The following is a 22,709-nucleotide window of genomic DNA, read 5'->3' on the forward strand; positions in this document are numbered from 1 at the left end:
GTCAGCTGAAGTGGCTGCAGTACTGCACCCTAACCACTGCGCCACGTCGGCTCAGTAATATAATTTTAAGCATATTTAATTTGTATCTGAAATTATTGCATTCTATTCTGATTATATTTTACATTGTATTTTATTCCATTTACATTTTGAATTGTGGTTTATTTCAATCTCATTTTAAACTGTAGTTTTTTGTCTCTGGAACTTAGTATTTTGATATGTCCCAAGGGCTAATCAATAAAGATTAATTGATTGAAAAGAGGACACAAAGAGGCCAAAGGGTAGGGGCCAACAGATGGGCAGGGCTATATTCAGAGTATAAGACGCACCCAAACTTTTAGGAGGGAAAAAAGTGTGTCTTATACAGTATACGAAAAAATACTGTACATTGAAAAGTAGGATGAGAGTGCAGTAACCAAGATAGACAAATATTAAACACACCCTAACTGTTCAAGAAATGAAAAGCTTCTTTAGGTTGGAAACAATTATAATAAGAAAAATGGTATGGTATGTGTTGTGACTCAACAGTTCTGCTGAGAGTCTTTTCGGGATACAAGATTCAGTATGCAGCTGGGGCTTGTGGGAGGAAGTTTCGAGATAAAAGGACGGATGCTGCCACACCCCAATCGCTGGAGTCAACGTCATTCCTTCATGCGTGCCTTGGTTTGTATAACATTGCTTGCTTATTAATCGTAATTTATGCCTGTTACACTTGGATAAGTGCTTTGGTGTTTCATGTAAACCTGATATATGAAGACTGTGGAAGAACTGCAGTGCTTATCAGAGTCTTTTGTTTTGCATTCTTGTCGGAGACTTGTATTTATGTTATTTCTGGGGTCGAAGCCAGTTTGAACTGAAAACTGATAAAGAAGGACTTCCTTTTAAATTGCCTGCCTGCATTTGTTAACGAGCCGTGAAGGGGGGATAGAACAGGTATGGTATTGAGTTCCACTTTGAAGGAGAAGGGCAGTACAGAAATGTGATAAACAAAGAAAGAAAGTATGGTTTACAGAGATTAACTTAATTGTTTAAAGAAGCAGCAAGAATTATTCAGTGAAGCCAGAATATATCACAGCTGGTGTATTTATAAATTGTTGGAATGATAAAATTTGATCAAAAGAGTGAAGAAGAAACACTGAGAAGAATGACATAATCTGAATGCTTCTATCAATTAATTTTATTTCTCACCAAAAGGCTCTAAAGCAAGTTACAGACAATTTAAACCTGGTATAGGATAAAACAATTCAACAACTAAAATATTTAATAAATATTACATAATAGATTATTTGTTAAAAGATGTGTTTTTAAAAGCCATATTTAAAAATCTAGCTGTTGCAATTGTAATCTTTGGGTTTTCATTTGCAAGTAAAATTTATATACTCAAAAGTATCTCTTCCTCATTTAGATATTAAAATTGGCCAGATAACATCCTATCAAAGACTGTTATAAAATTTGCAATACCCTCTATTTCTTTAAAATATTTATGAAGTAGAACCAATAAATAATCGACAAATGACCATTTGTGAACTGCTCAGAGTTGAGTAGGAGTTGAGTGGCTTATAAACACAATATATTATTAATATTGATATTGTTGATATTGGCTGATGGTGGCTCAGTGGCTAAGACACTGAGCTTGTCAATCACAAAAATCAGCAGTGCAGTGGTTCGAATCTCGAGTGCCATATAACGGAGTGAGCTCCAATTACTTGTCCAAGCTTCTGCCAACTTAGCAGTTTGAAAGCATGTGTGGGAAGGTAACAGTGTTCCATGTGCCTTTGGCATTTAGTCATGTCAGCCAAATATCTACGAAGACATATTTGGCTCTTCTGCTTTGAAATGGAGATGAGCACCATCTCCTAGAGTCAACAACAACTAGCACATATGTACAAGGGGAACTTTTACCTTTATTGTTGATATTGCATGAAAAGATGGATGTAAATCTTTAAAGAACCAAACATTAATAGTGTATGTTCACAACAGATGTTTAATCAAATTCAAGCAACAATGCTTCCTGTTGTGGCCCAGGAAGAGTCATTGGAGCTGCCACCAGACTCCAACAGCGAGGAGCCCTATGAGTCGGCTCTGGAGGATATGGAGGACCCTGGACAGGGTTCTGATTCTGAGCAGGGCACAGAGAGGCTGGTTGGCCACCAGGAGGCACTTGAGACTTGGACCAGTGGGGAGGAGACAAGGGAGAGTGATCCAGAAGCCAGTAGTGAGTTGTTCCTGGATGCACGGCATTAAAGAGCTAATACGCATCAGGAACCGTTGCGCAGTTACAGGAGGTAATTGCATTCAGCTGGTGGTCATTAGGCTCCTCTCCAGATTATAAAAAGACTCCTTGTGCACATGCCCCTCTTTGCAGAAGTCAACGCAGGATTGAATGTCGGGGGACATTACTGTGAGCTTGGCAGGCTGGATTGCTGCCAAGCTTTATCTGTGTTTATTGCTGCCCAAGCTTGTCTGTGTCGGTTTGCTGCCAAGGATCTGACTGTCTGTTAATTAAATGCCGTAACTCATCTTTGGCTTGGAGTGTATTTTGGTGTGGAACGAGGGGGGTCAGAACACTTCCATATACATAATGGCTGCCAAATTTTGTAATTGTCTATCAACACAGCTTTAATATTCAATTTAAACAACCTTTTGTTTACTAACATTCCAAAACCATAGTTAACGTTGACATGAATGTGATGAATAAATAGTCAAACCAATATCTTCTAGACAAATATATAATTAAAATCTCTTTCTCTCTCTCTCCCACTCACTTTCCCTTTCCCTTTCTCTTTCTTTCTAGAGGAATACAAAAATGAATTGGATTTCTACAAGACTTAAAAAAGAAACAAAAAACATTCATTTGATGCAACAATTGTAATTGAATAAGAGTGACATCATAATTAAACAAGGTGACAAAGAGATCATGAATAAGGCAAATTATATGAGGGAATTCTCCGCCATCTTCTAACATTTCTCCTCAGTTCCCAAAACATATAATCCAAGTCTTTTATTCCTAAAGGGCAACAAGAAAAGGCAGTTTCCCAATTTCTAGCCCAGCACCTTATCTGCTAAACCAAAGTAGTTCTCAAATTTAAAGAATTGGGGCAGGGATATTGGTATGGATTCTTCTCTATATTTAATTAAATGATTGTGGAGAATATTGGGAGAGTTTTTCTTTAGGGAAGGGGGTATTATGAAGTTCAATTGCTGCAAGACAAGAAACATTTCATTTTGAGACTAGAGTACATTATAACATTAACAATTGATTTCCATGCACCATTATCTTCTGAATTATCTATTCCTTAATAATCCGATCAGAGCTCAGAGCAATTATCTAACGTTTGAAAAAAGCTCTCTAAGTTCTGAATTGAACTTGGAACATGCTGTCTAAGATATTTTTTGTATGTCACCTTCACGTGCTAAAGGAGGGATGATTGCAGAACCCCAAACTTAAGAAAAAAACTTTATGTTGAAAATCACCAACTTGACTACCTTCAAGGGATCTGATGTAAAAACCAGTTTCATTTCTTTATTAGTTGCTCCTTCTTATTCAGATGAGGTCTTAGAATAATGATATAGCATTTAGGCACAAAGATGCAACCTAGTAAACCAGCTGAAGAAGCCAAAATGGAGAAGATCTCCACAGCCACCATGTATTTCCCCTTGGTGCTCAGATAGGTGGGAATAAATGACACCCAGACACTGCAAAAGACCAACATGCTGAAAGTGATAAATTTGGCTTCATTAAAACTGTCAGGCAAATTCCTGGCTAGGAAGGCCACAGTAAAACTTACAGCAGTCAAGAAGACCAGAAAACCAAGCACTGTATAAAACATAGTGGTTGAACCTTCATTACATTGTAGAACAATTTCTTCAGCCATGGAGCGCATGTCAGAATCTGGGAAGGGAGGAGAAAATGTAAGCCACAACACACAAATGCAGAATTGTGTCAGGGAGCATGATAGGACAATAGAAATAGCCAGCCTTTTCCCTACCCATTTCCTCATTTTGGAGCCAGGCTTGGTGGCCATGAAAGCAAGGACAACTATGATTGTTTTCCCCAATATACAAGAAAGAGCTACAGAGAAGAGGATGCCAAAAGTAGTTTGTCGCAAGAGACATTTCACTTGGTCAGGTTGTCCAATGAAAAGCAAAGTGCAAAGGAATGAGAGGAGGAGAGCACTGAGAAGACAATATGTGAGGTTCCTGTTGTTGGCTTTGACAATAGGAGTTTCCTGGTTTTTAATGAAGATCCCCAGAATCACAGCTGAGACTAAAGAAAAGGAGACGGCATTCACTACCAAAGAAATCCCCAGAGGTTCTTGATAATTCAAGTAATTTATGCTTTTTTGAAGGCATCTATCTTGACCTTTGTTTGGATATTGATACTCTGGACATGTGAGACAATCATCCAAATCTGGGGGGGGGGGAATGAAATAAAAATAAAATCATTTCTTTGAGCATCAATCATTACTCACAGATTAAATCCACTAAGATTCTATGACTTATATAAGGATTTTGTTTGCTTTCTTCTTAAAGTAATTCATAATGCAATTTATAATGTGCTTGTAACCAGGTCCAAATTCAAAGGGTTCTAATTTACTGATTTATTGCTCAAACCTTGCACAATGATCTTCTCAACAAGTGGTTTGCACCTGGGCAAAGCTAGACATTGAGTTTAAATGGACTCCAGAACATGGTAGAGAACAGGAAGACCTGAAGGAACATTGTCCATGGGGTCATGATGAATTGGACACGACTTCATAACTAACAACAACAATTAAAGGTAGATAGGTTTAATGCCATTCAAAGGGTGTTGGACCTTATCTTGTTGTCACTATGTAAAGACTCTAAACAGATTCATCATTTGATTCCTCCCCTGGCAATGACAGCCTGTCTCCTACATTGCTACAGTGAAATCCTTGGTAATCTCTGAGCTTGGTTATTTGTTATACAGAGATAAATCACTTTTACTCATTTTAAAAAAAAAGAAAGCTAAAAAGAAACAAAAAGATAATGAAAAGTGTGCAAGCCAACAACAAACGGACTGCACAGTTCAAATCTGAGCTACCTGTATTCTTTTCTATTGTGCTACAGTGTTCAATTTCAATGTGCCCTGATTTTTATACCATTCTCTAACCTTTGTGAATTCACAACTAGATTATTGGACTCACTCTACATAAAGACCATTTGGAAACAGCAACAGGTCCCCAATGCATGTCTCACCTGAGTTACATTACTTCAGGCCGAGCAGCCCTAGCTCCCAGTTGATTTCTGGTTGCAATTCAAGGTCCTTTATCACCTTTAAAGCCCTGCATGTCATCAGGCCAAGTGATTGATGAAATCATCTCTCTTCAAGGCTATCTGTCTATCACAGTAAGTTGGCTAATTGGGCTAGACTCCTAGATTCCTCAATCATCTAATGACATTGTGGAGGTGTATCTTCTCTGTAGTTTCCCCATGCCTGTGCAATACTTTCTCACAGTGAATAGCAAGATGGGCAGCAAATGAATCAATGAATCAATCTAACTTTCAAAGTATTCCTGCTCTTTCAGTCATGCAGTAGCCAGAATATTTGGCTAGTCCCTAAAGTGTTGTGCTAGGATGAGAGTTGAATCAGGAATCTGAGTCATCCAGTTTCTGGTGGTGAGGCTGGTTCAGGTTTCATTTGTGTTTTTATGGGTTGGGGTAAGCCACCTACAATCATCATATGAGATAGTGGGCCATACAGGTTCTATAACATAATCAGTCAATATCTCTAGGTGAAACAGAATGTAAAAACAAAGAGAAACCAGTGCAAAAACATAATTGCCAAGTTTCTATTACTTCCACAAAGAAACTACACAGAATGTGTTTCAGATAGTCTTCCAACAAATTTTAGTTTCTGGAAAGACTGTTTATAATTTTCAAGGAAACCCAAGGAGGACAATCCAAATCTAAGCAATCTATTCATCTTCCTAGTTAGAGTTAACTGCATGGTTTTATGATCAAACATATTACTGAACATTCAATTAAAATATTTCATTGCTGAACTATTCAATATGATATGAAGCTCAAAAATTTCAGCCACCATAATATTGATGAAAAATTTAGTCCCTATTTATATTTATAAAATCATTTATATATATTACACACACACACATATATCTTTTACACACACAGAGAGACATCTTTTGCTTACCCAGTTGGTCTGCTATCTTCCCTTTAGGACACTGTTTACAGTCATAGCAGCAAGATAATTTCCCTTCCACTTTTATCTTGCTTTGGCCAAGAGGACATTTCTTGTTACAGATGGAAAGAGGTAATGTCTGTTTACGAATAAAATAAGAAGTCTTTCAAGTGAAGAATTTATGTTTCATGATAGTTTATTTTCATCAGCCATGATACAAAGAGGATCATAAGTGGTTGCCTAAAATCTACTCCTACTTTCTGGCTCCCCATCTTGAGCCACATTACACCACCACGAAGTGCAGGAAGCCTTAGTGAAGGAGCACAACAAAATTATGAGAAACCCACTTCTTCCTGTGCACACTGATCTTCCTCATCTATCAATTGGCAGGCTTAAATCCAGGAAGCCCTTTCTGGCACTCGCTCAACAGCTATCAAACAACTATAATGTCAACATACAGTGGAGAGCCAAATAGATACAGGCAATTGCATAGATGAATTTACGCAAAAGGTGTCAGGCTTTGACCTTCCTTGCCAGCATTGGTCAACTCTGAACAGGATCTGTACCCAACATGATGTCTGCCAAGACTCATTGTTTAAGTGGGATCTTGTCTCTAATCCTCTTTGTGACTGTGGTGCTCCTCGATAAAATAACCACAACATTGTGCCTGAACATCCATTAAGAGCTTATACCCACCCTATGTCTGATATTTTTCAACATAGATCACCCTGTCCTTGAATGGCTGGGTGGACAGGACATTAATATTTGAACTACTGTAAGTCCATGTATTTGCCATATGCTAAATAAAAATAAATCATCAGTTAGACATAGCCACACTCTTTATATCTAACTCAAAGGTTGTTTGGTTTTCTAGATTTATTTCTGTTTAAATTCTCCTCTGAATCCCTCAACTGATCCGCATGACACATCTATTAAATTCATGGATTGATTGATTGAGTCAAACCTTATATTCTAAAGATCTGTTCTGAAGAATCAGAACCAATATCGGATGATTGTAGAGCTTTTTATTCTCAAATCCTTGGAACATATAGTACTTTCCTTGAGGTTTTTTTAATTGGAGTCCTACTTTTGCTATAGGTCTTTCAAAACTGGGTTGAATTTTCCATTTTCCAAATACAGCTCTTAGTGAAAGATTTGTGAACATTTCATAGGGAAAAATCCAATTTTTAAAATCTGAGTTATTTTTAATTTGGCTGCTTATAGATGAATGATGTTTGTTTGTTTTCACATTGAAAACAAAGCTCATATTTAATTATGTGCAGGTAATTCTAACCATTTTCACACATTCTTGTTTCCAAAAGATGTTTACATTGAGATATATCCATCAAATATTAAAAGAATTCTTTTTTATCTACAAATTTAAAAATTTGTGGGAGTATAGTTCTATGAAATTATCACATTGAATCAGGCTATAATGTTTCTAAATCAATATTCATCATGAATTTTATAATTAGTGTGAAATCATATGGCACTGTACTAGATAGATAGATAGATAGATAGATAGATAGATAGATAGATAGATAGATAGATAGATAGATAGATATAATAAATAAATGATGAATAGATGGATGGAGCTTGATCCAATTATTTATTTTAAATCATTGATTGATATATGGTTTCCTAGGGAGTGAAAAATGAGACATACCTGGTTAAATATGAGTGGCCAAACAGCATCTTTGGCAGAAATGGTGAGAAGTTTGTCCGGGGAAGCCATAGGGTCTATCTTTCCGACTTGGACTCTCTGAAAGGACTTGTTTGGGAATGTGACCCAATTGAGAATATCAAATCCAGCTAGTAATTCCCCATTGGGGCCAAAAGAAACTTCTTCTCCAACACTGTTGTTAAAGAAGATTCGTTGCAGAAAATAGTGAAGCTACAGAAAAGAGAAAAGAAAAGAAAGAAGAGGAAGGATAACAGCATTCCTTAAATGGGATCAGAAAATCTCAGTTTAATCCTTTTGATTTTGACTGTGCTTAACAAAAATAACCTGTTAAATGTTGCTTCAGTCTATGCTATTAAAAACTGGAAGATAAATATGTTGTCTGTCACATGCAATTTTTACTCTGTTGTCCAACAAAAATACTATATTTGAAAATATTTAAAATGAGAATTCCATCACAAAATTGAGGAAGTGAAAAACCCAGCAGGTTGTTTGCTCTCATCAATTGAGTAACCCATTACTGTTTGCATGATCTGATGACTATCCTGAACTCTTCATTGTCCAACATTACCTGCCATGATGATCTCCTCTCATCCATTATTTGAATTTCTTTGAGTTTGGAGGAGTGCATGGCCCTCGGAGCATGTGCCACAGCATAGACTGCATTGTAGATGCTGTAACTATGTCCATTCATGGTGGTATCAAAGACAGAATTAGGAAGAATCTCCAGCTTTTCTTCTCCAGTGCAAACGCTTTCAGCATTCTCATCTGTAACATCACTGGAGAATGAGCATTCAAATACATCTTTCCAGAAATCCCTAATGAAGCCATCTTCTTTGTCAATGTTTGGGTTTCTCTCCTGCATAAATTGTTGGAATCTAGTCAACTCTTTTGAGTGAATTGCAAATGAAAGAGCACCATGGAGAAAATCAATGGGCAATTGTCTTTGCATCTGGATGGCAGTGAATTCCATCTGGCCTGTCATGATCCAAATTTTGGATTTTTTCTCCTTGGGAATATCCTCAGAATCTAATAAATAGATCATTATTCTCAAAGTCATGATGGTCCAAATTTCACCTTTCAAGATTACAGCACTGACAGTACTCCCCATGATGACTTGATATACTTTATCTGTCTCTTCAATCATTTCAGCAGCTTCATTACCATACTTCATTTGGTTGATACATTCCATAAAGTCAAAGCAGATTCCTTTCTCAGAAAACTTGGGAATCCATTTTTGAATGAACCTCTGTTTACTCTCCTCATCCATTGAAACTATCCCAACCCAGGTCCATCCAAACTGTAATAGTAAGTGTAATATTCCATTAAACTGATGGACCTCATTTGGAAACATCCAACTGAAAAAACCCGCATCTGCTTCATTATTCATTATGGGAGCTGATCCATATGTGATCTAAATACAGGAGGGGGATAATAGATTTCATCAAAGAAATAATTCCAATATGAAATAATATAATAATCCAAAGTTGGAGCTTAGAACTATCTGGTCAGCTTTAAAGAACAGTAGAGGTGATCATTTCCTTGTGATAAATTGATCAACTTCTTTGCTCAAGATTTCAAGTATTTGAATTATTTCTGAGAAAAATGCATTTGAGGCCCTTTGAGATTGTAAGTGAGCAGAAGATGGAGTGATGCACAACAGAGGAGAAATAATGGAGAAAAGGCAGAAAAGAACCAATCATTGAAGACCTGTTGAAGGAAGTAGGAGGCATAATACAAAAATAACTGCATTATTTAATAAATCTTTCCAAAACTCTTCAGAAGAAGATGAATTATACTACTTTACTTCTATTATGCTACTTTCTGAAATGACATCTGAAATCAATATATGAAAATGCCATCAGGAATAAATTCTGTAGTCTGTATTCTTTGGCTTGATGAAATAAATAATAATTTCTCCTCTTTTAATCCATATTTGTATCTCACCTGTGGAAACTTATAGTTGTTCAATATAATTGCCATGTTGAGACAGGTCTTTCTCTGTGGTCCTCCTATCACAGCTACTGCACTGTTCTGGATATCACACTTGTAGTTTGGGATAAATCTGTCTCTTGTGGAAAGAAGTTCCATTGCTAAAAGATATGTTGTACTTTCCAGAGAATTGTCAGTGGTGATATGGAAACCAACGGTAATGTTGTGTAAGATCCCAGAATGTTCATTGATCTCTTTTACAGCAAATGCCAGAGCCAAAGTGTGTTGGTAATTGTGAGTGAGGAACCTTCAGTGAGAGTAATAAAACACATTGGTATATGTCTATGGAGATTCTCAATCATCCAGTTGCCCCAAAGGTGCTTTTTTTTTAAGAAGAAGCTTCTTAGATAAGAAGTGAGATGTCTTCAAAGAAAAACCAGAAAGTCCAGTTGCCTCTTGAAAAGAAAAAGTATCTTTGGGACAGCAATTCAATTTTCTTGCTTTACACCATATAGAGTACAGAATAACAGCATTGGAAGGTGCCTTGGAGGTTTTCTAGTCCAATCCCCTGCTCAGACAGAAAACACTATACCATTTCAGATAAATGGTTGTTCAATCTCTTCATTAAAAACTTCCATTGTTTTTATGTTGGAGCATTCACAACTTCTGGAGGCAATTTGTTTCACTGCTTAATTGTTCTAACTATCAGAAAATTTCTCCTTAGTTCTAGATTGTTTCTCTCCTTGATTAGTTTCCATCCATTGTTTCTTGTCCTACTTTCAGCTGCTTTAAGAGCCGAGATGGTGCAGTGGTTAGAGTGCAGTACTGCAGGCTCACTGCTAGTTCGGCAGTTCGGCAGGTCAAACCTCACCGGCTCAGGGTTGACTCAGCCTTCCATCCTTCCGAGGTGGGTAAAACTAGGACCCGGATTGTTGGGGGCAATATGCTGACTCTGTAAACCGCTTAGAGAGGGCTGAAAGCCCTATGAAGCGGTATATAAGTCTAACTGCTATTGCTATTGCTATTGCTTTGGAGAATAGGTTGACTTTTTCTTCTTTATGACAGCCCTTAGATATTGGAAAACTTCTACCATGTTGCCCCTAGACCTTCTTTTCATTAAACTAGACATATCCAGTTCTTGCAACCGCTCTTCATATATTTTTAGCCTCCAGTCCCCTAATTATCTGTGTTGCTATTCTCTGTACTCTTTCTAGAGTCTCAACAACTTTTTTGCATTTGTGGTGATCAAACCTGGATGCAGTATTCCAAGAGTTGTCTTGGAATCACAACAGTGGTGGGTTCTGGCCAGTGTCAGTGTACCCGGTACAAGTGTACCGGTGCCTGCTGGGAGCAGCAGGCGCCATTCTCATATAGTACTTCAGAGGGCCCAACAGACTTCCCATATCCCTTACCTGTTTTTTACCCAACCAAGCCATTTGTGCATGCGCATGCAGCATACGGACGGGTTGCAATGAGATCTGGAACCCACCACTGAATCACACCCTCACTGCATCACATTTAGTGTTGTTTTTGTGGACTCCTGGATTATTATGGTTACCAAATAATAGTTCAAAATGTATGAATTTCAATAAGGCATTTCAAATGACCTGTCTAGGGTTAGTTAGAAAAAGAAGAATTGCACCCAGATCTATCATCTCTTTAGCTGTCTTAATCTAATGAACATCAGATTGATGGTAAAATTGTGTTTGCAAGATGTAACATTTGCAGTAACATCCCAAAGAGTCAAGTGAAGGGAGGCAGTTATGTTTTAGTGACAGTACATTCCACAATTAGCTTAAATTTGAATTTTGTCTTAATTTCATGGGTTGTCAATCAGTTCAGATATTCCACCAAATTAAGGTACATGGCTATTTTCAAAGACATTATGTAAGGAATGTTAACAATATGGGAAAGAGTGAAAGGGAAATATTATTTAGAAATACCCATGTGGCTTTCAACAATGGAAGCATTGACACATCCAAATATTAGTAGTATGAAAAATATCATTAGATATAAAGATATTTTAACAGAAATGGGGGAATTAAAACAAAAACAAGAATTAGAAAAACAAGTGATTGATATAGGATGGTTTCCACAATTGCAAATACAAGCTAGATATGAAAAAGATAAAGGGGAATACGGTTTTAACTTAGGAACTTCAGAGCTGGCTAAGATATTTATGAGAATGGAAGAAAAAATAACTAAGAAACTATATAGCTACCTATTAAGAACTAGCTTAGAAGAAGAAATGGTTAAAGATACAATTTTAACTTGGGCAAAGACTTTTGGCCACACGATTGAGCTAGAAAAGTGGCAACAGCTATGGGAAAGGAACTATAAATTAACTATGTCAACAGCCTATACAGAAAACTTATACAAAATGTTTTATAGATGGCACATGTCACCTGGAAAATTAGCAAAGATGTCTAAAAATCAGCAAATTGTTGGAAGTGTCAACAAGCAATAGGCTCCTACTATCATATGTGGTGGACATGTGCAGAAGCAAGGGAATATTGGACTAAGATAAGAGTATGGTTAAAGAAAATGTTACAACAAGAAATAGAATTTAGACCAGAGATATTCTTATTAGGTATTATCCCAGAGAAATTCAAGAAAGAGGATACCTATTTGATTATACACGTAACTACAGCAGCAAGAATTGTATCTGCTCAAAATTGGAAATCAAATAAGTTACCAACAGATGAAGAGATAATAAAAAAAGATATTAGATTGTGCAGAGATGAATAGGTTGACAATGAAAATAAAGGATAAAGAGGAATCGGAGACATGGGGAAGATTCTATGATTGGCTAGAGAAAGGAAACTAGAAAAGAAAAGAGGGAGAAGATACAGAACTCAGACAAGGCACTGTTAAATAGAAAAGGGGGGGGAGAAGGAGAAAACAGAAAAGAAAATATTAAATATGTAAATATACAGCCAAAAGTGAGATATAAAGCGGAGGAAAATATAGCTAGGATAGATTAGCGAAGATAAGGGAATAAGAAATGATATCAAATTATATTTGGGTCTGCGGAAATATCATCCCAAGGAAATAAAAACTGAGATCTGAAAGAGACACCTACAATAATAGAAAAGAAAGGGAGAGAGAAGGAGAGAATGAAAGGAAGATAAGGGAAAGAAGAAAGAGGCAAGGAGAGGAGGATGGAAGGGAGAGGAAGAGAAGGAGAGAGGGTAGGAAGGAGAAGAGGAAGCGGAGGAGTGGGAGAAAGGCAAGGGAAGAAAGAAGGGAAAGGAGAGGAAGAAGGAAGAAAGTAGAGAAGGGAAGGAGGGAGAAAAGAAAAGGAAAATGAGGTGATGTTACAACAGGAAGAAGGGATGGTAAATAAAGCAACCCAAAATGTATATCATAACCTATTAAATGAAATAATAAATGTATAAGAATGATAAATGTATAGGAGAATAACCACTGTGTGAATGTATACTTAAAATGCTATGTAAGAGTAAAAAATTAAATTAAATTAAATTTAAAAAAAATCTGGAAAATAAATATATTCCACCAAAGACTTGTGAAGATTGAAGTAGCTTCTCAAATGCCTTTGAGAAAATTTCTGCTTCATTTGTTGATGAAATAAAAGATAAAATACAAGTTGAATCAAAACTCATATAGTTTATTTTTAAGTCAACTGCATGGCTTACACAGCAGTTTGCAGCTCATGAAAATAATGATGGGGAAGATGATATGGCAGACTTTGAATTTTTCAAGTAATTGCATATATATATATAAAATCAACAAGGTTTGCCTCAATGTAAGCTCCAGTGTCAAAGTAAGTCAGCTTGGCAGAAACTTGACAGCAGCTTCTTCATTTAATTTGATTATTTTGTTATATTATGAACTTCATATATGTATACATGATGTTGAACACAAGGTTGTCTTTGTTTGATTCTTATTATTCTTGGCTAACTAAATAGACCTTATTGGGGGGAAAGTTCCATTGAATATCTACTTGGGACAAGTAACTAATCTGTGTTGTTTAAAGAAATAAATGCAAGGTGATTACCAAACAAATATTTGTAAGTAATAAAGAAGATGGGGGAATCCTATTTCAGAGTCATATATACGGTGTTAATCTTCTCAGATAATTTCAAGTCAGTTTTAGCTTATTATGGAACTATGCCATCTTCATTCATCATAATGTCTCTACTACCCAAGGACCTTGATGGAGTGAGTATGGAATATCACCTTGAATTTCATGGAGACATTTCATTCCTTATCCATGGCATCTTTGTGGATCACCTTCAGACACCTCCACTAGAATCATTCCAATCCTTCTGCTTTGTCCATATTCAGAAAAAATTGGGCAAAATATGATAATAGGTCGTTGCTTCATTTTTTGTGATATTTACCTGAAAACACTTTCCAGAGCATTCGATTTCAGAAGGAACTAAATATGACAATTGCTAACATCAGTAGAATAAGCCATAGTGTAGCACCAATGTGAAAGAAGGAACATACAACTAAAGCATATGATCTATAAGGTACCATTGAAGAGGAGGTTGAAGGCAATGATGAAAATACTTACAGATATTGATCAAGCAATTCATGAGAAGGAAGACTTTGAAAAGTGATCTCAGATGAAAGAAAAATGATCTGATAAATGATGGCAGAGATGATGAGATCTCCAGGCTGATAATACTTGTGGACACTTGGAAGAGGACTACTACTGATGTTGCAGATGGGGAGAGGAAAAATGGGTATTGCTTTAAGAAGCTCTAACACCACTACAATGAAGATCAACATCTCAACATAAAATGTAGCTGTTTAAAACACCCAGCAGTAATTTTTATCCCGGTTTTGAGGAGCAGGATCTCAATTAAACAATCATTCCTTAATATAACATAAGGTGTAGCCAGTAAAGCGTTCAAGTTGAAATACAGGAATCTTTCATTATGCTTTTGCCTTCATTTCTGGTTTCCTGAGTGGATATTAATGAGTGGGTTTTAATCTGGTTGTTGGGATTCTCTTGAGAAGTAAAGAAGTGTTAATGACTCTATTTAATGTAATAGTTTCAGGGCATGATTTCCCTAAAGTAGTAGCTTCTTCACAGCATGTCAAAAGTTAGCATGTTTAGCCATTCTCAGTAAACACCACTTAACTTCTATGAATTTTGCAACCTAATTTTTTTTTCATTTTTTTTCCAAAGTTAAAATACTAATTCTAAAAGAAAATAAGAAAAAAGCAAAACTAAACAGAAACAGAAAAAAATGTGCAAAACAAAGAAGAAAAAAAGAAAAACAGATACATTGATTGTCTATTACCCCCACCCTCCAGTAAGATACTTATAAATACATTTCAACAATAGTCATTTCCCCCTTGCAAAACAGTCCCAAAATTTATGAACTTCTAAATTCTATGGTCCAGGGGTGTCAAACTCAAGGCCAGCGGGCCATATCCAGCCAATGGGGTGCTTAGATCTGGACCATGGGGCCACTCTGGAAACAGAGAAGGACCAGCCCATGGTGCCTCTGCCAGCAAAAATAGGCTCCCAATCTCTGTTTTCAGCTGAGATGGCCTCCTGCAACCCTCTGCCAGCAAAAACAGGCTTCCAGTCTCCGTTTTCAGCTTGGATTGCTTCCTGCAACTCTCTGCAAACGAAAATGGAGGTTTGGAGGGCTACATGCACTGCTCACCCAACATGAGTGATGCTAAGCTGGCCACACCCATTCTGGTCCCCCAAGATCAAACACAACCCTGATGCATCCCTGAGGTGGCCCTCAATGAAATCGAGTTTGAGATCCCTGATATAGTACATAGTCTATAGATCCTTTTAAAAATAAAATAAAATAAAATACACTATTAATGAACTATGGGCCCACAAAAGAAGTTGTGCTGAAACCTTAGTTGACTCCTGGAAAAAATTGAGCAAATTTCCTAAAATAGAAGGACATAAAATGAAGCACATGTTTGTACTTTAAGCATAACATATTGAGGAGGAGCTATGCATCGCAGCAGTACTGTGGCTTTCCGGTTATTCTGGATTAGTCATTGAATCCGGATCATCTGAACGGTCCTATCTGGACCCAAGCCATCCTGAAGAGACAGTGAGAGGAAGGGGAACATCCGAGGGATCCAGAGACACCCACAAAGTCTTTGGGGACCTGGGAAAAACCCCTTTTGCTGACGATCAAGAGCCAGCCCCCAGGACTGTCAAAGCTGCTGACAGCTCCCTTAAAGCAAGATCAGGAGAGAGAAGCATGCCATTTCTGAGTTATTCGACCAAAAAAGTGTAGTCTCTCCTTGCTCTTAACATTTGAGGTGGTATCTCTTTCAAAACAATCAGGTCTTGACTGCCAATTTGAAGCTTAGTGTTATAAGACTCTTGTAGTACCATATTTCTCTCTTGTAGTGAAGTATATAACGATGTCTCGAGGAAGCTGCTTCTGCTTTGCCACCCAAGAGTTAACGCAATAAACTTTGTTGATTTGCCAGTCGAGATTGGTCCCTGGTCTTCCCACCAGGCGGTCAAAGGCTTCTGATAGGATCTGTTTCAGGTTCTCCTGTTTCTCCTCACGCAGCCCCCTTACTCTTAATGCGAACTCCATTTGTCTATACTGTATCATAATAATTTCTTTTTCAGCATTTTCCACTTTTTGTTCCACTGCCTCTGTTTTCAATGTCAAGTTGGTATTGGCCTCATTAAGATCCTCTAGATATCTTCAATTCCAGAAACATGTTCTGTCAATACAGATACAAGTCTCAGCATTTCATCTTTAATTTTAACAACCCTGGCATCTATTTTCTCATACAACTCCTGTTTAAGTCCTTTTATTTCATCTTTTATTTCCTCTTTTATTTCTTTTATTTCCTCTTTTCTCTCCTCTTTTCTCTCCTCTTTTCTCTCCTCTTTTCTCTCCTCTCTAAGATCTCTAAGTTTATCTTCCATTTTAATTGTCTGTGCATTAAGAGCCACTCTTAGTTCACTCAAGAAGAATTCTTTCGTTAACAAATCCCCAGCAGGGGGCATAGGGAGCGGAGGCTGCAACCTTGTGCCAGGCACTGGGGATGTGCCCCTAGGAATAGAGGGTGACGGTTTCAAATTAGGATTTGGTTTTGAAGCCATTTCAAAATTTATCTTCCTGCAATTAATAAAACTCTGCTGCCTGACTATGCAGCTTTAAGTAAAGACACTGAATTTCTCCCTTTACTTTGAAATTTTAGGCTTGGCAACACTTTCAGTGAGTAAGCATTGTAACAAGACAGTTCAGCAGATTCATCACCATTTAAATTCCAGATAAGCAAGATTAACGAGAGAATGAAAGTCTTGTAAAAATGAAACTAATTAGAAAGCTTCTGCTGGCCGATTGTAAAACAAGTGATAAGGACGCTCCTTTGAAATTTTAGAGTTCTTGTAGCATTTAACAAAAAGTAATCATTATTACTGGAGAATCCAGCCTGCTCGGCGCCATTTTAAAAGCCTCTAAGTAAATAGATTTTCAGAGGAGAAAAAAAAAGAAGCTAAAATCTTGATAAACAATTTATGTCCACGCAAACGGATTCAGCTCGTGATAAGATCAAATCAATCAAAGCTTTGAACTGAGTGGGGGAGACCTACTTTGTACCGCACAAGGCAGTTTGAAGTTCCCAGCACGGACGCCGTTCTGTTTTGGGCTAGCCCCCCTCTCTCTGCAAGACGGAAGAATCTTGAGGGTGGAAATTATGGACAATGCTAGGAAAATACTTTTAATTGCAATTTATGCACCTAATGAAAAACAAGATGAATTCTATAAAAAACTCCACAAGAAAATTTGTGACCTAGACGTTAACATCTGTATGATGGGAGATTTCAATGGCATTACAAATCAGAACATGGATTATAAAACACATAAAACAATAAAACCAAATAGAAAAACACTCCTGAAGTCCTTCTTCAGGATGATGGATGAAATAAACTTAAAAGATGTTTGGAGAGAAAGAAATCCTACAAAAAAACAATATACTTTCTATTCAAACAGACACTTATCATTCTCTAGAATAGATATGATTTGGGCCTCAATGGAATTATTTGATTATTTACAAGAAGTGGAAATTGAATTAAGTACTTGGGTAGACCATAACCCAATTATAATCAAATGGAGAAGTCAACGAACAAGATCTAGATGGACATTAAATAATACAATATTGAAAGAGAAAGACTTTGTACAGAAAATGGAAAAAGAATTGGCTTTCTTCTTCAAAGAAAATAAAAAGAACATACATCCATGCAGAATCTTTGGGACACAATGAAGACCTTTTCTAGAGGCCTGATAATAGACTACACAAGAATGAGAAACTGAAAAAAAATGTAAAGATTTAGGAAAAAAAAACTATATGACACTGGAAAAAGAGCTATAGAAATTTCCACAAAAGAAGAATATTAAAATAAAAATTGATATAATTAAACACAAAATGGATTAATTGGTAAAGGAAGAATTGGCATAAAAATTAGAGGTGCTAAACAGAATTACTTTGAAAATGCAAATAAGCCAGGCAGACGGTTGGCATATAAACTGAGAAAGGAGAGAGAGGTAAAGAAAATATAACAACTAAAAGATGAATAAGGACAAATGCACTATGGAAATGCTGAAAAGAAGAAAATCATACGAGACTATTATACCAAGTTGTATGAACAAGAGAATATAGAAGAAGGAGGAGTCAAGCAATACTTACAGGATGCCAATCTCCCTCAGATACCAAATGACAGTAGAATTATACTAGAAGGTAAAATAATAAGGATGGAGCTAACTGAAGCTCTTAAAAGACAAAATAATGGGAAGGCCCCGGGATCGGATGGCCTACCAGTGGAATTTTACAAAACACGAGAGGCATCCTTGTCTCTTCCTCTTCTAGAAGTTATGAATGAAGTAATGGTTGAAAGCAAAATACCAAATTCATGGTTAGAAGCATATATCACATTGCTACCTAAAGAGGAGGTAGATCTTATGCAAATTAAGAACTATAGACCAATCTCCTTGCTAAACTCAGACTATAAGTTATTTGCATCTATACTGGCAGAGAGACTTAAAAATATTTAAATGGGTTTATCCACACAGATCAAAATGTTTTTTTTTAACCAAAGAGACAAATTAAGGTAATTAAGCAGTTAAAGTTAGGGAAGGCACCAGGTACAGATGGTTTGACAGCGGTTTACTATAAAAATTTACAGTTAGAAATGGTAGAACCTCTTAGAGAATTATTTAATAAGATTCAAATGGAAGGTAAGGTGCCTCCATCTTGGAAGACAGCGTTTATATCCTCGATACACAAAGAAGATCAAGATACTACCCAACCAAAAAATTATAGACCTATCTCATTACTTATGTAGATTATAATATTTTTACTAAAATACTAGCAAATAGGTTAATGCTGGTTATTCAACAATTGATACACACCAACCAAACAGGTTTTATACAGGGGAGACAGATGAAAAGTAATGTTAGATTAATTATTAATGCATTAGAATATCTGGGAAAGAACAACCAAATTCCTGCTGCGTTCATATTTTTGGATGCTGATCGAGTTAATTGGCAATTTCTGTTGAAGATATTGCAAAAAATGCAGATAAGAGATGCAAGATGCACGCAAGAGAGGAGGCTTGAAACTACCCAACCTAAAACTATATTATGATGCAGTGGCACTATCTGTAATTAGTGATTGGACTCATTTAACTAATGATAGAATATTGAATATTGAGGGACACGATCTGGTATATGGTTGGCATGCTTACCTGTTATTGGATGAATTTTAAAAGTCATATTTTAAGAAATGCTTTACTGCGGGTCTGGAAAAAATACCAATATAAACCCAATGACAAGATACCCATGTGGGCAATTCCTATACATGCAATTAAAAATATGAATATAGCACAAAAACAGGATAGAATTACTTACAGACAGCTTCTCATTTTGGAAAGGGGGGTATTACAACTAAAATCCTTAGAGGTATTAAAATAGGAGAAGGCAGTTCAAACATGGTTCCAGTATTGGCAATTACAGGCCAGGTGGAGAATAGATTAAAAAAACTGGTTTTATCCAAACTGAGGATAATCAATTTCAACAAATAAGAGACCAAAGTTTAATGCATATAAAGAGGATATATAATGTATTAAAACAGATGGATTCGGAAACAGAATTAGTTAAAGATTGCATGATAAAGTGGGCTCAAAATATTGAAGATAGCAATAGCAATAGCAATAGCAGTAGACTTATATACCGCTTCATAGGGCTTTCAGCCCTCTCTAAGCGGTTTACAGACAGTCAGCATATTGCCCCCAACAATCTGGGTCCTCATTTTACCCACCTCGGAAGGATGGAAGGCTGAGTCAACCCTGAGCCAGTGAGATTTGAACCGCTGAACTGCTGATCTAGCAGTAGCCTGCAGTGCTGCATTTAACCACTGCGCCACCTTGGCTCTTTATTGAAGAACCAATAATGTTGGACACATGGGAAAGAATTTGGGTAAGGAATGTGAAATTCACACAAGCCCAAAACCTGAGAGAAAATTTTTACAAGATGTTCTATAGATGGCATTTAGATCCTAAAAAAAATGGCCTCGATGTACTTGAATTTAGAACCCAAATGTGGGAGATGTGGTTCTCTTGATGCTACATATTTTCATATATGGTGGACTAGCCAAAAGGTTAAGGCATTTTGGATAAAAATATGGTGGATTATACAAAATATTCTTTAAAAAAGGATAAAATTTACTCCTCAGTTATTTTTGTTAGGTATAATTACTGATTGTAATTATACCTAACAAAAGATTGCTGGTGGCGCAATACTGGAAGAAGGAAGATTTGCCTACAATCCAAGAATGGATACTGAAAGTCACAAATTTAGCCAAGATGGCAAAAATATCTGCATATCTTAAAGACCATTCAAATGAGAGATACAAACGAGACTGGAAAAATGGATCGATTAGATACAAAATAAATGTGGAACTAAGAAACTCCAGATAGCCTATGCTTAATATTAGGAATGATTTGAACTGTTTAAAGTTAACTTAGCAAGGAGGAGATAAATTCAATGTAAAGAGATTATTAATTTCTTACTTTTATTTTTTATCAATATATTTTAAACTGTGGTTACCCTGTGCATAATCTGGGGGTACTCCTGGACTCCTGCTTGAAGAGCAGGTGATGGTTGTGCCAGGAGGGCCTCCACGCAACTGCAAGTTGTGTGCCAGTTATGCCCTTTTCTGGACCAGCAATCCCTACTCACAGTCACTCATGCCTTAGTCACTTCCTGTCTTGATTTTTGCAACATGCTCTATATGGGACTTCCCATGAAGAGCATCTGGAAGTTCTAGTTGGTGCAAAATGCAGTAGCCCACGTGGTTTTGTGCAGACTCTGATATGCACATGTATCACCTCTTCTGCAGGTTTTGCATTGGCTGCCAATTTTCTTCCGGGCGCAATTCAAGGTGCTGGTTGTCACCTTTAATGCCCTTCATGGCTTGGCACCAGGTGATCTAAGGGACCATCTCTTGCCAGTCACATCTATCTGACCCATAAGAACAGGGAGGCAGGAAATGCTGCAGGTTCCATCCCCGAGGGAGATACACCTCATGGGACCCAGAAGAAGGGCCTTCTCTGTGGTGGCTCCCTCTTTCTGGAACATCATTCCCCTGGAGATTAGAATGGTCCCCACTCTAATATTCTTCCGGAAAGCACTGAAGACCTGGTTCTGCCAGCGGGCCTGGGGAACCCAGAGGAGGATGGAACCCATTATATGGCTTGTGTAATCAGCTTTCACTGGGGTCGGAAGTTGGGGTGATTTTATTACATTGATTTTATTACATTAATTTATTTTTTATTAGTTTTACTGTTTTTAGATGTGGTTTTTATATTCTGTAAGCCACTTTGAGTCACCAAGGGTGAATAGGCGGCAATGCACTGTAAATTTAATAATAAAAAATAAAATAAAATGCCATTTATCCATATAAATACTAGGAGAGAATCCAATTCAAAAGTATCTAATAACCATCAACTAGAATATCTCCTCAAGCAAAGAGATGACAGCTTTCTTCCTATTTTTTTCACAATTTTTTTCAATAGCATTAATATCCTATTATTCCCCTGTTTAAATTAAAAGACAGTTCAAGTTGTGTACATTCAAATAATATCCAGAGTCACTATTGGGAAACAAACATATCCTTCTTAGAGAAATCTCCCAACACACAATAGGCATTAACTTTTCACACAATCCGTATTAAAATGTTACGAATTCCGTCGTATGAAGCTTTTGTTTCTTTAATGCATATCTAAATCTAGATAATCTAGATGATCAAGATCTAGAGCTATTATAATTAGGCAATCTTGAAATGCCAACAAGGAAAGATTCTAGGTATTGGATTAACTTCTGCTAAAAGCATAAAAATATGACTATATATATGTTTGTTTGTGTGTGTGTGTATCATCTTCAGGCTGGTGCCTTCAGGTTCGTGCTTGTGCCGTTTTTCTATAAATGGATCCGATCACTTTCATATAGAAAGACAGCAGCTCTGATCACACTTTAAGCCCAAAACCCAGGCTGAAGATGGTGAGTGAGACCTCACTGAAACGTTGCCAAGACAATCTCAATCTTACCTGGGAAAAGACCAGAATACAACAAGACCAGCATATATACATATACATATACATATACATATACATATACATATGCATATGCATATGCATATGCATATGCATATGCATATGCATATGCATATGCATATACATATACATATACATATACATATACATATACATATACACATACACATACACATACACATACACATACACATACACATACACATACACATACACATACACACACACACACATACACATACACATACACATACACATACACACGCACATACACACACACACACACACACACACACACACACCTGGGATCATGTGATTATCTTTTGGAACTTCTTAACAAGCAAAGTCAA

The 22,709-nt window shown here is 36.8% G+C and overlaps 1 protein-coding gene across 1 annotated transcript; it reads right to left on the reverse strand.

Annotated features, from left to right (window-relative positions):
* Positions 1-2,693: 2,693 nt before the first annotated feature.
* On the reverse strand, positions 2,694-14,531 carry LOC106552415 (vomeronasal type-2 receptor 26-like). The gene is made up of 6 exons (XM_087714848.1): positions 14,314-14,531; positions 9,789-10,080; positions 8,413-9,255; positions 7,827-8,054; positions 6,173-6,299; positions 2,694-4,408 (listed from the first exon to the last, which is right to left on the reverse strand). Exons 1-6 carry the CDS (start codon positions 14,529-14,531, stop codon positions 3,513-3,515), a joined length of 2,604 nt encoding a protein of 867 aa, XP_087570974.1. The 3' UTR covers positions 2,694-3,512.
* Between the last annotated feature and the right edge of the window lie 8,178 nt (positions 14,532-22,709).

Source organism: Thamnophis sirtalis, unplaced genomic scaffold (assembly GCF_051295495.1).
Source record: "Thamnophis sirtalis isolate CommonGarterSnake01/CBP01778 unplaced genomic scaffold, rThaSir2_p1.2 scaffold_4, whole genome shotgun sequence".
Lineage (NCBI taxonomy): Eukaryota > Metazoa > Chordata > Lepidosauria > Squamata > Natricidae > Thamnophis > Thamnophis sirtalis.

Excerpts from the sequence above, each read along its gene's own strand:
- LOC106552415 (XM_087714848.1), bottom strand. The coding sequence starts at position 14,531 with ATGTTGATCTTCATTGTAGTGGTGTTAGAGCTTCTTAAAGCAATACCC. Across the intron at positions 9,256-9,788 it reads ACAACTATAAGTTTCCACAG|ATCACATATGGATCAGCTCC; the intron begins GTGAGATACAAA and ends TCCTGTATTTAG. Across the intron at positions 6,300-7,826 it reads GGCCACTCATATTTAACCAG|ACATTACCTCTTTCCATCTG; the intron begins GTATGTCTCATT and ends ATTCGTAAACAG.